The 21,590-nt window shown below is 37.8% G+C and overlaps 1 protein-coding gene across 1 annotated transcript in view; it reads right to left on the bottom strand.

Moving 5' to 3' along the window:
- The window catches only part of ATAT1 (alpha tubulin acetyltransferase 1), a 920,612-nt gene that overhangs the window by 289,686 nt on the left and 609,336 nt on the right, over positions 1-21,590 (bottom strand). Inside the window, exon 8 of the mRNA XM_044084476.1 lies at positions 18,456-18,527. Coding sequence (XP_043940411.1) covers positions 18,456-18,527 — 72 coding nt within the window. The remainder of the gene's footprint in view (positions 1-18,455; positions 18,528-21,590) is intronic.

Genomic DNA, 21,590 nt, shown 5'->3' with positions numbered 1-21,590 from the left:
TTTTTCAAACCATCTCACTTTTAATACTTACTACCAAACTGTTGCTCTGAGGGTCCAGACTAAGAAACCTTTTTCTTTTATTTTCCTCTATATTTATTAACACTTTTTGTAAACCTCTGTGCAGACATCTATTTTGGGCTGATTTTTACCTCAGAGTTTTCTATCACTTTGCCTTAGATTCCTATGCTCTTGCCATTGCTGTATCAGGTTTTGTATACTCCATTACTGGGTCAAGTTTCTAATGGCACAATGAACCTTTTTTTCCATCTAAACCGAATCAAATTCAATTCCTTTTGTAGCTTTTTTTTTCTAATTTGCTTCTCCAGGTTTTGACTCTGGATGCCTAAAAGTGTATCACTGTCTTGTTTTCCCTCATTATTAAACTGACATGTAAATAAAGCTATTGCTTTATCTTATTATTAGGTGCACTGGCCTAACATACAGTGTCTATAGAAATTTACTGTTTCCACAGTTTCCACTGTATTTTCAATTGGGGAAAATAATTTCCTATAATAACATGATAAGTCAAATTGGGACCCATAGGATGCAAAGGTTTGCTTAGAAATGTTTGAATTTTCAAATGGGTGACTGGATATTCCTTTTTACCACCATGAACACATACCCTCTTCACCTTTTGTTTGTTACTAACCTTATGCTTACGTATATAGAGACATTTGCCAAGGGTAATCATGCTTCCAGAATCTAGAAGACCTTGAAAGTCTCTCCCTTCCAAAATATAGTATACTTGAGTAATGCATTTGCAATACATTGACAGAATGCTGACCTGATAATCTTAGCTTCAGTTTTATTAAATTCTATAGGAACAATTTTATCCATAGCATACTTACATTTTACATTTTTAGTGTTGCTATTCTGAGTGTTAGTGGAAAAGAATTTGGTTATGTGACCCTCCCTTCATATGTGAAACAAGCTGATTCAATACTTGATATGTTTTGTCTCGCAGAGGAATGCATATTTCTTACAGTAATGTTAGATTTAGAAGCAGACAATTCAGTTTTTAAACAAGGAATGACTAACAGCTGGTTCACTGAAGTTACAACTTGTCAGAGTTTTGGGGATTACTCTGCAGCACCAACTTTTTCAAATCACTAGGTAATGCTCTTTTAATTATGTTCACTGCTAGTATTTCTGTCATCTTCTTTTACCTTTATCAGGCTCTAACAACAGCTTTATAATGTGTTTTAAGTCATGAATCTGAACTCTTACGAGTTTCTCAGTAGTAAAAGTAAGTTTTTCATGGCCAGTGTAATCAGTTCTCCTCCACATCCATGTAAGTTTTCAACACTTCTCACATTAACTGGGAGAAGAGAATTTTAGCTCATTCTAACTTAATCCAGTTTTCTTGTGTGATACACCTTTCAGAGGTTATCATGTAAAGCCCATTGTCATATTCTTTACTTAGTTTCTTAATGAGAGGTATAGCTTTGGTGGAAGCAATTAACATTAGCCACTCCCAGTAGTTCCATGCTTTCAATTAATCTCTACTTTAGACTCTACAAGGCTTTCAAGATATCGTCCATGACTGTGGAAACTGAACAGCACATAACTCAGGTAACAGAAGTTGTTCCCATTACCTCAGTGGCATATGGGTAGTGTCACTCTTCTTATGTGCATTAAGAAGATGTTGAGACTCAGGTGTTCGTTTAAGTAGTTTATTGTATACAAATACATCAGGATGGATGGCAGGAACATTAAACTTAAATGAACTATCTAACTGACTGACTACATACTTGCATCCTCACACTCTGGCTGCTCACTCAAAATGGCACTCTTGCTTGCACTTGCTCAGCACTGCTGACTCACTGGAAAGCTTCTTAAAGGTATCTCACACACACTGATCTATCTACAGATTGAGCCCCAAAACTTACCTTACCTGGGAGGAGGAAGGATGAGGATCCAGGAGGCCCTTGAGAATGGTCCTCATAGTGCCTGCTCTAGAACTTGAGAAACAATCTAGTTTGTAGTGCTTTGTAAAGGCATGAAGAGAGGACTAGGTTGCTGCCTCTACAATGCTTCTAGAGTCCATTCCTTTCCAATATGCCACCAAAGAGCTGTAGAGAAATGTACCTTAATCTTGCCTGGAATAGCTATACCACGGTGGGAGTAAAAAAAAAACAATAACAGAGGACTACCAACAAGCGATCATTTGCTTAATATGCCTAGATACAGGTTGACTTTTTTTTAGCCTAATAATAGGAAATAAACAGCTGTTCTGCTTTCCTAAAGGGATTAAATTGGTCAAGGTAGCACCTGAGCTGCCTATGCACATCCAAGGTATGCAGAATCTTCTCTTCCTTGTTTCCTTGTTTTAAGGTTCTGGAAAGAAACTGTGAGATTGATGACTTTTTTCAGGGTAAATTCAGAAACAACTTTTGGCATGAAAATTGAAATAGTTCATAAAACAACCCTGTCCTTGTGGAAAATCAGATAAGGTTGGCCCAACATGAGGACTTGTAGCTCAGACTTGCAGATTTCAGAGCACTAAGCAAAAACAGTTTTCCAAGTGAAAGGCTGGTTCAAAAAGAAAAGGTAGTTTTTTAAGAACAAAGTTGAGATTCCAAAGAGGAGGAATTTGCTTTTGAGGTGGACTCAAGTGCAACATTCATTTCATGAATAGACCACAAAAAGAGATGAATGAGGAGGATCCATGGACAGACTAGCTGAGATGGCCACAAGATGCACCTTGACAGATGCATAAGATAAGCCATCAATGACTTGTTCACAGAAATATTTTAAAACCAGAGGGCTAGACACCATGCTGGGCCCTCTATTATCGGTTAGGCACCACCTAGAAAACCTCTTCCACTTGTAAACATAAGATTTTCTAGTTGCAGATTTTCTTGCTTCCTTCAATACCTGCTGTACATCCCTATGGAACAAGTTTCTAAAAGGTATCAAGATAAAATTATATAGGCTGTCAGCTGCAATTGTTCTAAGCTGGGGTGCACCAGTAGCACCTGACAATGTATGAGCAGATCCAGAGTGTGAGGAACCTTGTGATAATTGTTCACTCCCAATTCTATTAAATGAAAGAACCAACTTTGCTGGGCCATCTTTGGTAATTCTTTCTGAATCTTCAGAAGTACTTTGTGTATCAGTGCAAAGTGTGGAAATGCATAAAGGAACATTCCTGTCCATGGGAATGAGAATGCATCTGTCCTCCAATCATGGCTACAAGGATATCTTGAAAAGAATCTTTCAAACTGTCTGTTTTTAAATGACTTTGAAAAGATCTAGTTAAGGTTCTCCTCACATATGGACCAAATCCTGGAAGATTAAGTTTCCATTCGTGAGAGTCTATCCAGGATCTACTTAGCCTGTGTGCCAGTATGTCTTGGTCTGATGAGATGTATGAGGCCTGAATCACCACAGGATGCTGAACAGTCAACTCCCTGGCTATCGCTGCCAAACAGCAAAGGGGTGTGACCTTGTACTCCATTGTTTGTTCAGGTGCCACAAGACTGTGGTGTTGTCTTTGAATACAAAAAGGGGACCTGGAAACCATAAGTGGTGAAGATCTTTTATGGCCTAAATCACTGCAAACTTTTCTTTGTCATTTATTGCTTTGTAACATACAAAGGATCATCCCATTTGCTTTGCACTTGCACTCCCCTGGAAACTGTTTCCCATGCAAAATCTGACAAGTCCATCTGGACTGACTGAACTGGGGTCTGGAGGGAGAAGTGTAGGCCTGGAATGAGAGACATCTGATTCCTCCACCACTGTAACTCAAACTTCACAAACCCTAGCACAGGTACCTGGAACTCTATGAGATGAAGATGCTGGGACCAACAATTTCTAAGTACCACTGAATCTTTCTCATATGGAGTCTGGCTATTGGTATCATGAGGATCAATGATGCAATGAGGCCAAGAAGTTTGTGAAAGTCTCTTGAAAAGGCAGCTTTTTGATGTGCAAAATCTCTGAAAATATAATAATTAGTCAGGACTTTGTCTTGTACTGGAAAGGCTGTTCTTTTTTATGTCTATCATACACCCCTGGAAGCTGTAATCCACTGATGAAGGCTGCTAAGGAGATTCAGCTGTGTGATTCCTACAGCTGGCACTAAAAGACTGAAAAACTGACTTCTTGTGACAGGGGCTAGGCTTCCCCTGATTGGAGAGGCTTAGCTAATCCCTGTCATAGGGAGTCAAAGGAGAGATGTGGAGGGATTGGAGGGAACTCTGAGGTCTGGAATGTTGCCAGCTTGGCATTGTACAGTCACAAAACCCGTAGGACACTGAGGCAGTGACATGCACCTTCACACTTTTGGTTGAATGATGAACATCACTAGATCCACGCACACACACACACACACACACACACACACACACACACACACACACACACACACACACACATACATATATATATATATATATATATATATATATATATATATATATATGTAATTCACACTTACGTGTGTGCTTGTTTGGGTATATATCTTTACAAACAAGTCTACATCTATAGCTTTCTCTTTCTCTTTAGCATAAATGAGTGAACTGTTTATATGCCAAATACAAAATACCAACAAAATAGTTTGAACATTCATATTACAGAAAATCCCTAACACTGAACCTACAAAATATTACAAAAGGGAAACAAATTTCCTTTCCAATTTTTACACCAAAATCCTTCCATAACACTAGGCCAAATTTGTCTGAATAGTGGTAGTATTATGGAAAGTTTTCTTTAAGGTAAACTGTAGGCTCCTCATGTCACCTTATTAATGTGTGCTAATCAATTCTAACCCATCCCTTCCCCTAATCGTACACCTTACCTTACCTGAAAAATCTCTTTCTATAACACTACCACTAAAAAAGACAAGCTCAGACACAGAAACATGAACCAACACACGTACACACAAACACACACACACACACACACACACACACAGCCTAAAGGATATTAAATAAACAGAACATTCTGAAAAAAAAACATCCCACTTACATTGTTGAGCAAACGTATACTTGCTCAAGGCTTCATAATGCTGACTAGCTTGTAAATGACTCAAATGCTGTCGAACACAAATCAGCAAAACATGATACAGTGTACCTCATGGATGAGCTTTTACAAGGGTTCTGCAGGTGGGCAAGTCCAGCTCTCATCAAGGAGATACATCATGTTTTGCTGGAGTTTGATTAACAGCTTTATAGCCAATTACAATCCAATCGCAGAAACTCAATGAAACTGTATACATACACACACACACTACACACAAATATATATATATATATATATATATATATATATATATATATATATATATATATATATATATATATGGCTCCACTTCGAAATACTGACTTTCAAAATACCTAAACTCAAAATACTGTGACCAAAATCTCTAAAGCTCAAAATACTGAAACTCAAAATATTGAAAAAAAACAGAGTACAGCTACACAACTATACTGCAGCAGAACTACATACAGAAACATATTATTCTTCTGTAAGTATAGGCAGGGGGGGGGGCTAGCCGCCCTGCACCCCCCACACCCCCTGCTACTTAAATATATCAACTCTGAGATTGCACTTTACTACACTAAAGTGCAATCTTGGAGTTGATATAGTTAAGTAGCAGGGCTTGCCCCCTGCTTATACTTGGAAAAGAGTAATATGGTTTGTGTTTTATTTGTTTCAGTATGTACTTGTTCTGGAATATATAAGTGTTGGAATCCTGTGTGTTTTCAGTATTTTGAGCTTTAGAGATTTTGGTCTCAGTATTTTGAGTTTAGGCATTTTGAAAGTCAGTATTTTGAAGTGGACCCATATATATATATATATATATATATATATATATATATATATATATATATATATATATATACATACATGCACACACACACTCACTCGAGGCACTCCTTAAAATGGAGAACATCGATATCTGTGCAGTGACTGAGACCTGTTTCATGGCTCCAGACAGCACCCCTGCACTACCAGGCTATAACTCATACCACACTTTTTGGCCATGTAACCTGGACCGAAACACCAAAGGCGGAGGTGTGTCCAAATTCATTAAGGATATCCACACCTCCAGGCTAGCTGCTCAGCATAATGCATCTGAGGTTATCCAAGTGCAACTAACTCTGGGAAAAACTGCAATCCAAATTGTAGCTTGCTACAGATCCTCCACCATGCCCCAGGATTCCCACTCCTCTTTTCTTGATGTACTGGAAAATATTAGGGTTCAACCAAACACCCTAATAATGGGCGACTTCAACTACCCCACCATTAACTGGGAAAACTACTCATGTACCAACTCCTTAGCTCAACGCTTTCTGGAACTCATAAACTCCAATGCCCTGGATCAACTTATCCACACCCCCACCACGGGCAACAATATCCTAGACTTAGTCATTACCAACATGAGTGACTGGTAGTCCACACCTGAAGTCAACTCCTCCTCAGTCCAATCTGACCATAAGCTAATCACCCTTGATATCCACATCCCGCCCCCACCCCCCATTAAAGAAACCACGGTAAAAAATTTCTCCAAAGCCAACTTCATGCTTCTTAAGACAGAAGTGGTGAACTTCATGACTCCCATGCAGATGGACAATACAGTTACAACTGCTGAATCCTACACAAATGCACTCTATAAGCACTTATACGAGTGCATGGATCGTGCTATCCCAAACAGAAATAAGATGCTATCCTCCAAAAAAAAGAAGACAATCTGGTGGTCCCCTGCCATAAACAAATTGTACAACAGAAGGAAGAAACTGTTGCAAAAAAGAGTAAAATCCCGTGAGTAGAGGAGCTCCCTGGACAGCCTCAGTAAGAAGCTGATCCCTTATAAGTTCCTCCAAAGCTATCTACGAAAACAAAATCATCACTAATTCTAAGGACAACCACAAAGCATTCTACAGCTATGTCGAGACTCTCGATGGCAACACCCAGATCTGCTCTGAGTTACAGCACAATGGTACAAAAATTACAGAACCAACTGATATTGCCAACATCCTGGCAGATAAGTTCAGTGCTAACTTTACCCCCACCCCCACCCCCTAAAGGGCCTATATCTATACAGGAAGAATGCAGAGTCCCTGTAATCACAACTATGCAAGTAAAAGCTGAACTCTCTAAAGCCAAAAACACAGCATCCATGGGACCGGACAACATCCCAGGCTGCGTTTTACATGAACTTCAGAATGAACTGGCCCCCCAACCTCAATAATAGCCTCTCATCAGGCTTTGTGCCCACTGAATGGTGCACAGCAACAGTTATCCCACTTCACAAAGGGGAGCCACCACTGATCCCGGGAACTATTGCCCTATTAGCCTGACGAGCCTGGTCTGAAAGGCCATGGAACGTATCATAATGGAACTCATAAACAAAGACATTGGTAACCTCCAAACTCTGGATCCCACCCAGTTTGGGTTTGTGAAAGGCAGATCATGCCTCCTAAACCTGATCAACTTCTTTGAGGCAGTCACCAAAGCCGTAGATGAGGATAAGGTGGTTCACACAGCCTATCTTGACCTTGCCAAGGCTTTCGACACCATCCCCCATTCTGGAATTATAGCCAAACTCCCTAAACTAGGTATAAATCCCTACATCACAAGATGGGTTGCCAACTGGCTCTCTGACAGAACCCACACTGTAAAAGTTGCAGACTCCAAATCTGACTTCAAACCAGTGACAAGTGGAGTACCACAGGGTTCAGTCCTGGGACATCTCCTGTTTGGTATCTACTTCTCTGAAGTACGGGCTAACACAAAAGGCCTCTGGCTAACGAAGTTCACAGATGACTGCAAACTAGGAGCCATAGTCAAGTCCCCAAATGATGTGGACATCCTACAGTAGGGCCTCGCTGAGACAGATGCCTGGTGTCAGAGCCATGGCCTCAAGCTCAATGCCAAAAAGTGCAGTGTCATCCCCTTTGGTAAAAACTCTGTACCCATGAACTACAGCATAGGCAGCAATCTACTTAACACCGAATGTGTGATAAGTGACCTTTGGACCCAGGTGGACAGTAGTCTCTCCTTTGATAGTCACATCACCACAGGAGTCAGGAAGTCCTTCTACGTGGCACACCTCATCATAAAAGGGTTCTCATCCAGGAAAAAAGAGGTCATTGTTCCCCTCTATTCGACACTCATTAGACCCATTATAGAGTACAACACCCCTTTTGGAATGTACCTCACAAGACATCTGCAGCAGCTGGAAAGGCCACAGAAGTACCTCACAAAGAGGATTACTGGCCTCAAACAAATGCCCTACACTGACCATCTCAAAAAACTCCAGCTTTACTCGGTAGCATATCGCGTAACATATAAAGCTATGTCAAACCCAGAGCTGTTGGACATGCTACACCTAAAGAAATCCCAATCCCTCCGAGCTACATGCTCTAGGGACCTAAACCTTGTCACCACAATAAACAGGACATGCTGGAGGGATAGATTCCTGTCCCAGAGACTTCCCATACTCTGGAACAGGCTACCCATCTATGTCAAGGAAAGTTTTTCATTAGCACTCTTCAAGAAAAATCTTGATGAGTGGATGGGAAATAGGAAGTACACCCCGGGGATCACTTCTGTGTCTCTGCTCGATAGTGGCACAGGAAAATAACTTTTGTGGGTGGCGTAAGCCAGGAAACCTTGTTGGCTAGGCTTATGTAGGCCCTTGGGCCAATAGCCTAGTACCTACCTATGAACCTATACACACACACACACACACACACACACACACACACACACACACACACACACACACACACAGATATATATCTAAATCTCTATATATCTATATATATATATATATATATATATATATATATATATATATATATAAATACATATATGGGGTTCCATGTGTTTGATCATATGTTCATTAGATCAAACGTTTTTTTAGGAGGCTTGTTTTGTCAAACTACCGGTTTATTGTATGATGCTGGCTGCTTTGCATGTGAGACTGCTATACAATGGGGAGTGGGATTTTGCCCTTTGCCCACTGTTTTGTGATCTCGGAGTTGGTATATATAATTAGCAGGGGGTGTGGGAGATCACAGCTCCTCACATGGGAGCTGCAGGGTGCTTGCCCCCCTGTAAAAAGCAATTCTTTTTTTTTGTTTCTTTTAACTTTGCATATGCCAAGGTCGTGCTCAGCATATGCATAGCAGCATACTGATGGATTTTGCTTTGACCTTTTGTGTTTGATGTGGTGTATGTAGTGGATCAGTGATCTAGTGACATGTGTGTGTGTGTGTTTCTGTGCGTGTGTGCATGCACGTGTATGTGTTGCTGTAGGTCATTATGTCTAATACACTTCACTGACAGTGAAATGTACCTTCACCTGTTTGGTTGATTTCTGCTTTGGTAGACTAGTGTGAGGGAATAGCTTTTGTGTATTGGGATGATGCCTTTTGATGGTGGTTGTAAGACCACTGAGTTAAAAAAAAAAAAAAAAATATATATATATATATATATATATATATATACACACACACCTTGTATTCACTGTTTATTTTTTACAAGAGCACAAGGAAACAAGGACAGAAAGACAAATAGATGTTTATGCTACTGAGACTGTGATTATGGTAAGTTGTATGCCTGATTAATACAATAATTGTTTGTGGTATAATAAATAGTGGAATAATGGATAACTATAACAGAAATAGACCTGACCTCATAAAAAGCTGCAGATATGTGAAGAACAACTGAAATTGCTAGCACACAGTTAAAAGAATTAACAGAGAAAAAAAAAACAATCATTTAAGCCAGAATGTCAGTCAAATATAAATTAAAAAATGAGAAATAAATCGAGAATGTCTTGTAAAAGTTATGGATATGAAAACAAAAAAAATGTGACAATGTACTATAATAAAATATAGTCCAGAGAAAGCACTGCAATTAACATTCAAACCTCATATAGCCGATGTGGCTATAAACAGGAACAGAAGTTATAGTCTGCTTTTAATAAATGTTGAAGACTATCTGCAAGAAAAAGACATCTGTGCAAAGATGTGTAAACCAAAAACAAGGATGCTCAAAAGAAAGTGTGTGTTCTTGAAAAGACATATGAAAATAGCATGTTTAACAGAACTATGTGAAAAGAGTTAATACTGCCTTTGAACACTGATCAGATGGTTGTAAAGAAGTGTTGAGAACTAATAAGCATAATTCTGAATTTAAAATAGTAGAGCCATGCATTTTGTCTGAAGATAACTTTAAAACACTATAGGTTAGAAAACACTGAACAGAAAGTTGTGTGTACATTGCTTATCATATTTTGGCCACAGAGTGGAACAATTAATTGAAACACTGCTGACATGTATATAAAAAACACATGTAAGATCCTTTTTCAAACCATAACACTTGAAGAAGTTAATGATCCTAATACTTTGGATAATTTGGCTTGTAAGAAGCTTGGAATGGTAAAACAAATCTGAGGTGTAAAAGGGAAGAGTGGATAGGATAGTAAAAGTCACACACACAGACTTTTCCGACACTGTGCAGTGTCATAACAATCATGTGCAAATATGCATATTTATTTACAGACAACTGACATTTTTCAGAAAAAAAATATATAAAACATGATGCTATGCCTTTGATACATGCTGCAAAGAAACCTATGTGTCATTAAAAGCAGTTAAAGTCAACATAGTGAGTCAATAGTATTTTCACTGATGTGAAGAAACACAAGACACACATTTGTATTTATCTGCAAGATCCAAATAAAGTGATTAAAAGACAACAATACATACCTATTGCTCACATTTGAATAAGTCTTGGTAATTAAAAATGTTACATTCCTTTCAGCACTAAATGCATGCTATGGTTTCAGGCAGATAAAGTTCTAAACTGTGTACATTTAAAACATTTTTAACAAGAAACATATTTATTAAATTGGCATGTGTGACATAGACAATTTTATATTTATATAAGTGAAAATAAATCACAGTGGCACAATCTCAGTTGCAAACATTATACCTTACAAACCGCGCCAACACAACTGTAGCTGCAAACATTATACATCATTTTTAATATATCCAGTCATTGTCAGTCAGACAATACACAGCTCATTCATATTCTGCCTTCTTTTAAACATTGTTCATCCTCTGCGTTTAGTGGTCTCACATTTTCCAGTTTTTTTCCTGTGTAATTTACCCATAGTCTTTTCTAAAGATCCCAGTTCCAGTTGTTTTATATATGTTGCTATTTTGTTACTTCTAGTAAAGATGGTTTAGACTTTGATTTCCATTTTCTAGTTATTGCTTTTTTGACAGCCATCATAATTATACTCAGCAAGGCCTTACTATATCTAGTCAATTCCAACTCTGTATCATAGCTCAAACAAAATCATTTGCCTATTCACTCCAATTTCCTCACCCAGCATCTCCGACAGAGCAGTCTTCAGGAAATCTTTAAAGTCAGCCAACTCATTACACTCCCAAAAAATATGTTCTCAGTTACCTCTTTCTTCCTCATCACATCTCCAACATTTGCTGTCTACCTGAGGAAAGATTCTTTGGAGCCTGATTGGGGTATAAAAATATCTACGTAAACACTTCCAGGCAAAGATCCTAAATCTTCTGGGAGACATACTTATATATTCCCATTGTTTCTTTTTGAATTGCTTATCCAGTCTCTCTTCCCAATTCTTCCTAACCTCTTCTGATTGATTCTTATAGTTATGCAAAACTTTATGCGCTCTACAAATTATTCCTTTTTTAATGATAACTTCGGTTATAGATTCTACTAAGAATTCTACCAGTGCTTGTCTTTCATTCAGGACTCCCTTACTTCTTTCTCTTTGCCTGTACTCTGATATCATTCTTTGATATGGAAGGCAATCTCTAACTTGCAGTCCAAATAAGTTCCTGGCATCTTCCCATTCTATTATCTTTCTCTCTCTAGTTATTTTCTCCCAATACCTTGGCTCTTTTGCCAGTTTGATCCAATATATTCCATTCCCCTCTTGCCTGTTGTCTGCATCTCTAATTGCAGTCACCCATATTGGCAGAATCTCCTTTCTCCATTCCCATACTGGCTTAGTTCTTAGAATACCTTCTGCTACTTTATGAATATAATATTCTGTATGATTATTGGTCTTTTCCTGAAAAGTTTGCATCCAAAATCCCAGTCTCTTCCTGTTATTTGAACTTCTCCCCTGTTTCTTCATCTCTTTCCATTTTGAGTTATAGTTTTCTGCTTGTTAACTGTCTTAACTGTGTTGCTCTGAAATACCCATTGAAATCGGGTAATCCCAATCTGCCTTGTTCTATTGTTCCACTTGACTCTTTCACCCCCCCCCAGATAAAATCCTTTAGCTCTTTATTAATTACTATCCACAACTTTTCCTCCAGTTGATAAAATATGTCTGACCTGTATAAAAGACTACAGGGACTAAAAACAGTTTAACTGCTTGTATCTTACTATCAATATCCATATCCATCAATATCCATATAACAGATATCCATATCCATCAATATCCATATAACAGAACTTCCATTTTCTCAATTTTTATCTTTTCTTTGGTCTCTTGCCATATATCCTTAGCTGTCACATTGGTATCATTTTAATCCATACTCCTACATGCTTTGTTTTATCATGTCCCCATTGCTGAACCAATTCATATGTGGGTACATAAATTACCACTATTGCTTTTGTTTTGGCTTCATTCATTTTGTGTTCCGAAAAGGTGTGAAACTGTCTCAATATGTTCCACAGCACTGTAATGTCCATTTCTGGTTTTGTCAGGTATAAAATAATGTCATCTGCAAATAGAGCCAGCTTCTCTTGACTACCATACCAATTATATCCTTGAATTTCTAAGTCCCTTATTTTCTTTGCCAATGGTTCTAAATATAATGCAAACAAGAAAGGGGAGAAAGGACACCACTGCCTAGTTACTCTGTTCCTCTGGTCAAGCAGTGATTATCAGAGAGGACTTCACCCACTTCAGTTTTTGCCTCAAATTCCTCATATATCCTCCTAATCAACCTTATAATTTTAAAAGGGAATGCAGATGCTTCCATTGCTCTGCTCATAAAGTCCCGGCTCACTCTGTCAAATGCTTTCTCTGCATCAAGACCTACCAACAACAGTGCTATTTTCTTACATTCTGATTCCCTCTAAATCATCACTATTCTGTTAATGTTGTCAAAGTTTGCCTCCCCTCCACAAAACCAAATTGATCCTTATCTATCAATTATGGCATCACTTTTGCCATTATTTATGCCATTATAGACATAACCACGTTATAATCATAATTTAGTATTGAAATGGGCCTGTATGAAACTGGATATGATGGATCTTTACCTTCTTTTGGTATTACAGCTACTACTGCTTTCTTCCAGGATGTTGGTACTTCTCCTTGTCTTAAAATAATGTTAAAACCTTCCAGATCTTTATATGTTTTTCCCTCCTAGCTTCCAAACTTCCACAGGAATACCATCTGTTACTGGGGACTTTCCTGTAGACTGGTTATACATCACTATTTTTATCTTTTTTCCTACTATCCTAACTGTTTATAATTGAGACTCCTTTACCTCTAGCATTGACATATTTAATTCTTCCATAAACATTTCCATTTTTACATTTTCCTGATTTCCATATTTCTTTACTTTATCTAGACTTTCATAGAATTTTCAAAGTATTTCCAATACTTCTACAGGATCCCTTGCTACCTTCCTTGTTACAGGCTCTCTAAGCTTGGTGACAGCCCTTTCTATTTTTCTGTTGACTGAGTGGTTGTGCTAAAAGTTTTTGTGCTCTAGGGTTATTATCAAAAAACAGTTACTTAACAGCAATCTTTTTAAACTCATGCATATTATCGAGGTAATCCCTCTCTCAACCAGACCCTTCCTTCCTTCCTTTTTTAATATTGCAGTGCCTACATTTCTTAAAACTAAACAGGTACAAAGAGAGAAGAAGGAAGGAAAAAAAAAACAGAAAAACACCTGTTTATATTAATATCCACACTACATTAAAAAAAGAACTGAAAAACTTAAATTAAAACATTCTTAGAATGGTATTGATTCCTGATTTCCATTTTATATTTTAATCAGCACCATAAGTACTCTGAAGAGCTATTGCACAGGGAGATGAAGGTTTGGATGGTGTTTTAAATGGCTTAGAATCACCTGCTAAGAATACCTGAGCTCAAGTCACAGTTATTTGATACAGTTGTTGAAATAATAACTTGCTTGGGCTTTGTTGTTCTCATTTACAAAGAAATGAGAGATCACAAACATTCACATTATAGAGAGTTCTGGGTTGTTGAGGTCAGTGCTTGCTGGAGAAAAAGTTCTATATATATTTCATTACCTGTTAGTTATTTCTTTTTCTCTAAAGTGCAGTGGCTTTGTAGTGAAAATAATAAATTAAGGGATGTGTGGATTGTAAAGGGCGATGACCTCTGCAAAAATGGATTATATTACTTGTCACATTATCTTATAACACAATGAGCTCAAGTATATACAATATGAGAATGCATGTACTTCAGCTGATGTGTTCTGAGATATTTTGTCTTCAACAGATGCAGTGGCTGTACTCTAAATTTAAATAATGATTTATTGCTATGGACAAAATAAGAGTATTCTAAGAGATGGTTACTACCACTAAACATGACAATATTATTTTATTTAAGTAGCAAAAAAAAGTGATGTAAGTAAAACGTCTAAAATACATGAGTTATAGTCTGTGATCAGATGAACTAAAGCCTGATACGGGAAGAGTCAAAACAAAAGAGCCAATGGCAAAACCAGAAGATAAAAAAAAGCTTGAAAGATATTACAGCTGTTTCTAGAAATGATGCAGTATAATACAAAGACTGTACTTACTATGTCTGAAATAACTATGCCTCTAATAAAACTATTAAAGCTTAAGAAACTAGTTACAGCTGGACCAACATTGAAATGCTATGCTGTCAACCAGCCAGTTGTGCTGCATGTAGATGCCAGTAAAAAATGGAATGGAAGCTATGATTCTATTGGATAATATATCATTTGCTTGGGTCAACAGGATTTATACATACATAAAAGAGATATGCTCAGGCAGAAAATGAAATGATAGCTATGGTGAAAGAATGTGATAAAAATCAATGAACAAGTCTGTGGTAAAGTTGTTCAGGTGCAGACCACATAGCTTGCAAAGCACATTTAGAATGACATTGTACAAGGCACCCATGAATTTTCAGAAAATGTTATCTAAGTTATAGAAATATGATTTGAAAGTGATATAAATATACAGACATGCTGTGTAGGGCATATTTATCAACAAAACATAATGTTCTAATAAAAGAAAGTAGAGATGTGTAAGTCTCACTTTCTTGTAACAGTAGATGTTTGAATTTCACACTACCTCAGTGGCATACGGGTTCTGTACCCACACATAAACCCACAATGGCAGCTTTGCAGAGCTCAGGATACCCTACTATGGCTCTCTGTGATATGTAATTGGGTAAGCCCTTTCAATCAGGGGAAGCCTAACCTCTGTCACAAAAAGTCAGTTATTTAGGCTTTTAGTGCTATGTATGAACAACAAAGAAGGACCAGAAACAAGAGTTGCCTGAAACCAACCAATTTACAGCCACAAAATGCCAATACAAATAACAAATAACAAAAGCCAACCAACAATATAACAAGTTTGGTTTACAAAATAAGGGGGATGGTGGTTGAGTTCTGTTACTGAGGCAGTGTAAAATTTGAACATCTACTGTTAAAGGTAAGTAGGACTCACTCAAATGTACTATGTTTATTATTCACACTGCTCAGTGGCATATGGGTAACTTCACAAAACTTACCAAACTTGGCAGGAAGAAGGATAAAGATCCAGGAGCCCCTGGAGAATGGTCCTTGCAATGTCTGCTATGAAAAATGAGAATGAATTCAGCATGTAGAGCTTTGTAAAGGTATAAAGACAGGACCAAGTTACTGTCTCTACAATGCTTCCAGAGTCCACTCCTTTCCAATATGTCAACAAAGTTGATAAGGCACTGGTGGAACGTACCTGCCTGGAAAAGATTTACCATGGTGGGAGTAACAAAAAACAAAAGCAGGGGACAAACAGTGATCAATCGTCTGCTTAGAGACAGGTTGACCCTTTTTAGCCTGTGATTAGGTAATAAAAAGCTGTTAAGCTTTCCAGAAGGGCTTAGTTCTGTCAAGGTAGTACCTAAACTTTCTGTGCATATCTAATGTATGGAGAATCTTCTCTCCCATTTTTTAGGCTCCAGAAAGAAAACTTGGAGAATGATGGATAGATTCCAAGTAAATTCAGAAACAAGTTTTGGCATAAAAGAAATATTAGTGCATAAAACAACCCTGTTCTTACGAAAAATCAGATAAGGTTGGTCCACCTTGAGATCTTGCAGCTCAGAGACTACTCTTGCAGATGTTAGAGCAGTAAGCAAAACAGTTTTCCAAGTGATGAACCTCAAATATGCCTGAAAGGCAGGTTCAAAAGGAGATACAGTAAAATTTTCAAGAACAAATTCAACATCCCAAGGAGGAAGAATTTGCTTTTGAGGATGTCTTAAATGTTACACTCCTTTCATAAACTGTTTGACTACAAAAAAGACGATCTATGGACAGACACACTCAGATGTCCACTAGATACATAAGATAAGCCATCACTGAGTAGCTCATTTAAATATTTTAAAACCAGAAAGGTAAACACCATACTGGGCCCTCTGATATCAGTTAGGCACCACCTTGAAAACCTCTTCCACCTGTAAACATAAGACTTTCTAGTTACAGGTTTTCTTGGTTCCTTCAATACCTGCTGCACATCCTCATGAAACAAGTGCCTAAAAGGTATAAAGACAGAATCATTCAGGCTGTCAGCAGCAATAGCTCTACATTAGGATGCACCAGTCATTCCTGACAGTATGTGGTAATTGCCCTTGGATAATTTCATTAAAAGGGAGAACCAAGTCTGTCTGGGTCAAAATGGGGTCAGTGCAATGATCTTTGGTAATTCTATATGAAGCTTCAGAAGTGCCTTGGGCATTAGTAGAAAGGGTGGAAATGCATAATGGAACATTCCGGTTCAAGAGAATGAGAGCACTTCTGTCTTGCAAGCATGGCTGCAAGGATGTATTGAAAATATGTTTTCCAAATGTATGCATTGAAAGGAGGAGAAGAGAAATATTTGAAGTGCTCTCCCACCTGGACAAAGTCCAGGCAGGCCTCTGTACTGAGTTTCCATTGGTGATGGTTCATCCGGGATCTGCTTAATATTTCTTCAGGGAGGAAGATTTTCTGTCCAGTGCTAAGAGGGGAAGGGAAAGGAGAGGAGGGACAGGAGAAAGGGACAGGATGCCCTGAGTCTTGGCATAGTCATTCTTCAGCAAGAGAATAACCTTTTTTAAGAAAGGAACCCCTTTTATTTCATTTGGAAGCATTATAATCCTGCCATTTTCTCTTGGTGCCCCGACTCCTTTTAGGCTGGGATTTTTGTTTGTTCTGCCCTTTGAGGCTGGACACCTTGATAGAGAAGAACTTGGGAATACGAAACATTCTAGATACCCCAAGCATGAAATTACCTTTATCATCCCATTGTTTGAGAATCTGGATAGCAGCAGGACCAAACACAAATTCAGAACTTAAAGGAGCATTCAAAATTTCATTTTTTTTTTAAATTCTCAGAAAAATTCTGGTTATGTAACTGATAATACTTGCTTAACACAACAGAAGTGACTGTATTTCTAGTCTAGAAGTAGTGTCCACACATTCCAAGACATTACTCAAAGCAGACTTTGAAACCTGACTCACATTAGAAACAATCTCATTCATATTACACTTTTGTTCAGCAGATAAACATACAGCAAAGTCATAAAACTGTAAGCACATTACAAAATAAATTTCCACAAAGCCAAATTCAAACAGAGAACCAAACAGCATCCCAGCCAGCAGTAAAAAAGTGTTAAATCACCAAGTAAATCAAATAGAGGGAAGAAGCACAAAATGGTCTCTTGAATGAAATAAGCAAAATAATTAAAAAAAAAACATTTATTAGGCACACTTAGCTCTTTCGTCCCTCTAATGCCTTGGGACATCTTCAGAGTAAAAAGCTTCCTCTTAAGTTCATTATATAACTGATCAATTACAAACCATTGAGCAGTATTAAGCATGTAAACAGTACAGCAGCAAGAGGAATTAACAGCAGTATTAAATAGCAAGAGTATTCAAATAAAATTTTAAAACACATACATACAAGCATACGTGTGTGTGTGTGTGTGTGTGTGTGTGTGTGTGTGTGTGTATATGTATATATATATATATATATATATATACATATATATATATATATATATATATATATATATATATATATATATATATATACACACACACACACACACACACACACATATATATATATATATATATATATATATATATATATTTATATATACACCAAGAGATATTACAAGATGATGCACTCAAAATTATGAAAGTCTAGCGTGACAAAAAGGGTCTTACTCTCTCTTTCAGAAAGTGAATAGGGTTTGATTTCTTCCTCTGGTCTTTTGGGTGGAAGCTTTCTCCCAGGTGCTGTAAAAGAGAAGAGACAGTAAGAAGAACATGGTTTGTAAAGGATATTAAATCCTTGACTCACTTTTGTAATGGCAGAAACTGTAGTTTAATTTTTGAAGTGCTATCATTCACAGTATACTGTATACCGTGAATGACGGCACTTCAAAAATGAAACTGCAATTTTTGCAAAAACTTCAAATTCTGGAACTTTCTATTATACTTTTAATCCTACAGTACACATACAACAGTGGGGATGCACCCCCTACACCCCCACTACTTACATGTATTAACTTAAAGACTGCTGTACCCTGGACAGGGAGAAATAAACAAAGATACACAATTTCAGAATTTGTAAATGGCTCCCTTAATTGCAGCTATGTGTTATTTATTCTGGGGACTGCACTTACTAAACTTAGTCAATGGTCACTCCAAATTCACATACTGTTGTCAGCCTTTAGCTAAACACAAGTATAAATAATTCCTTTTCATCATCAAAGTTCCATACAAATATGCACATATATATCTGTTAACCAGGAAAACAGACTGGACCAAAGTCCTTTTTCAATGTAGGCTCAGTGAGAAAAGCTTCTAATTACAAATAAAAAGAAGAGTAAAAATAAATATTATAAGAAGTAACACACACACACACTAAAAACAAATTTATCCATTCCATATGTACAGCAGTAACATCAGGGTATACGGTTATACACACATTTTATACATATATATGTGTATGCGACTTGCTACAGTAAGTCCCGAAACACAGACACTAAATGGATGAAAAACAAACTTGACTATACTAAGTCCAAGATGGCCATTTCTCAGGATATTCCCTTTTCTCCAAGGTACAGTGATCTTGGAGTTGATTTTGGGGGGGTACAGGGGTGCAAGCAAAAAAAGAAGTTTAAAGGAGAAGAGCAATGTTTGAGATTCACTATTTTCCTTAGCTTTCCATCTTTTTTTGGATTGTCAACACTCAGCATTTTGAATGCGGACATTTCAGTAGAGAGCCTATAAATATCTGTATAGCGGGTCAATATCACTTTGTCAAAGGTTCATTTCCATGAACCTTTGTTCATTGACCCTAATACAGTAAACATTCACATCAGTGAACGTTGACTTCAGTGAAAGACTTACCCAGGAAAAGGAATGAGTTGGCCATCATAAGAAATTTGCCCTTTTCCCTACTGTAGTGCGATCTCGGAGGAGTTGGTATATATAGTGGGGGGGTACAGCCCCCCACATGGATGGGTTTGAAATACTGTGCTTTGTGTGCTGGTAGGAATGCTAGGGATCTGCAGGCAGAAATGAGTGCAATGTGGAAGAAAGATACTCAGACAGTTCCAAGTAAGAGGAGCAATGGGTTTAATAAAAACTAATTTTCAGTTGTACTTAGATATGCTATCAATACATGTAACCGCAAGTGAATTACAAAAGGAGGCAATTCTGGGTACATTGCAGGTGCTGAGATGCACACTCATAACTAACATTAAAGACTGAAACAAAAGAAATTTCATGAGCTCTAATTGTACCATGACTTAGGAATGGGGTCCATTCCAGTCATGATATTAGAAACCCAAAAGACTTGGAGAAATTAAACTGAGGATGATCATTGAAATTACTACACCCAGCGATTACTGTCAGAAAATATCTGGATTTGCAGGCAGAAATGAGAGCAATGTGGAAGAAAGGTACCAAGACAATTCCAAAAGTGGTAGGACTAATGGGTCTAATAAAATAGAATTTACAGTTGTACCTAGATATGCTACCAATACAAACAACCCCATAAGAATCACAAAAGGAGGAAATTCTGCGCTCATTGTAGGTGAAAAAAAGAGCACTCTTGATTAATTTCAAAGAGTGAAACAATACTAATTTCATGAACTCTGATTGTACCCTGTTTTGGGAATGGAGTTCATTCCTGTCATGATATTAGAAACCTAAAAGACTTGGAGAAATTAAATCAAGAGTAAAGCTGAGAAGAGTAAAACAAGGAATCTCCCTAAGAATCCGAATCTTCCTCCTCTAAAAAGGTATCTCTATGTTTCTTTAGAGGGGAGGAAGTGGAAGGGGGGCATCAATCCACAGAGTACAGGAAGGCAAGGATGTAACTTTATAATAATACCCCATAGCTTTAATCCTCTGTGCTGCTGTCATAAATCTCAGTCACCCCTGATTTTGCAAAATGTCCCTCGTTTTACCACATATTTTGGTCTGTTACTTACAAAATTTGTGGTTTCTTGGAAAATTGTTGAGGACTGCAGTGCTTAATGACTGATGTGTGTGTGCCTGACTGTGTAGTCCCCAAAAATAACACAGTGGGGAAAGTTGTGAAAAGGAGAGGGCAGGGGCCCCATAGGCTGAAAATAGTCCAGGGCCCAAGGTATAGTTAAACTGCCAATGCGCAACAGTGATCCAAATATTTACTGTTATGCCAAGTTTACTTACACAACTATACTATGTTTTATTTATTTACACTTTGTTGACTGGGTTAGTCCCATTAAACCAGTGGTCTGTTTTCAGAGGAGACCCAAGGTGGTATTTATACTAACTAGGGGAAACTAACTAGGGGAAATTTGGTCATGAACCTAAGGAATTTTCCAGGCTCTTTTAATTAAATCCTTTGGGATCTTTAATATCCACCTGAGCTATCACCAACACAGCCAGATGAGGCCATAATTTAATGTCTCATTAGATTACTGTTGCAGCAGCATCACGCTATATGGGTTGATTGCCAAAACTTAGAATGAAGGGTGGAGAATGCAGGACCAGAGTCCAGAAAACCATGAATTGATCTAGCAAATCCTGTTCTGACTCTAGAAAAGTTATCAATTTTGTAGTCATTACTGGACGTGGGCACTGAGGTTCACGGTACTGCTTCTAGAACAGCTGAAGAGTCCACCCTTTTCTGAAAAGCCCCAGATGTAGCCATAGCACTAATGGAATGTGCCCTAACATTCTGGGGATGGGGGTCTTTTTCCTTGGAAGGAATAGCAGAACTAAGTAGCCAAGGATAACCATCTGGATGTTGCCAGTTTAGAATCTGGTTGTCCTTTCTTCTTTCTTTCATATGGAATAAAG

This window comes from Protopterus annectens, chromosome 9.part0 (assembly GCF_019279795.1).
Source record: "Protopterus annectens isolate FY-2018-M chromosome 9.part0, PAN1.0, whole genome shotgun sequence".
In the NCBI taxonomy this organism is placed as follows: Eukaryota; Metazoa; Chordata; order Ceratodontiformes; family Protopteridae; genus Protopterus; species Protopterus annectens.
The sequence above is the reverse complement of the archived record's forward strand: the minus strand, read 5'-3'. Positions and strand labels throughout refer to the sequence as shown.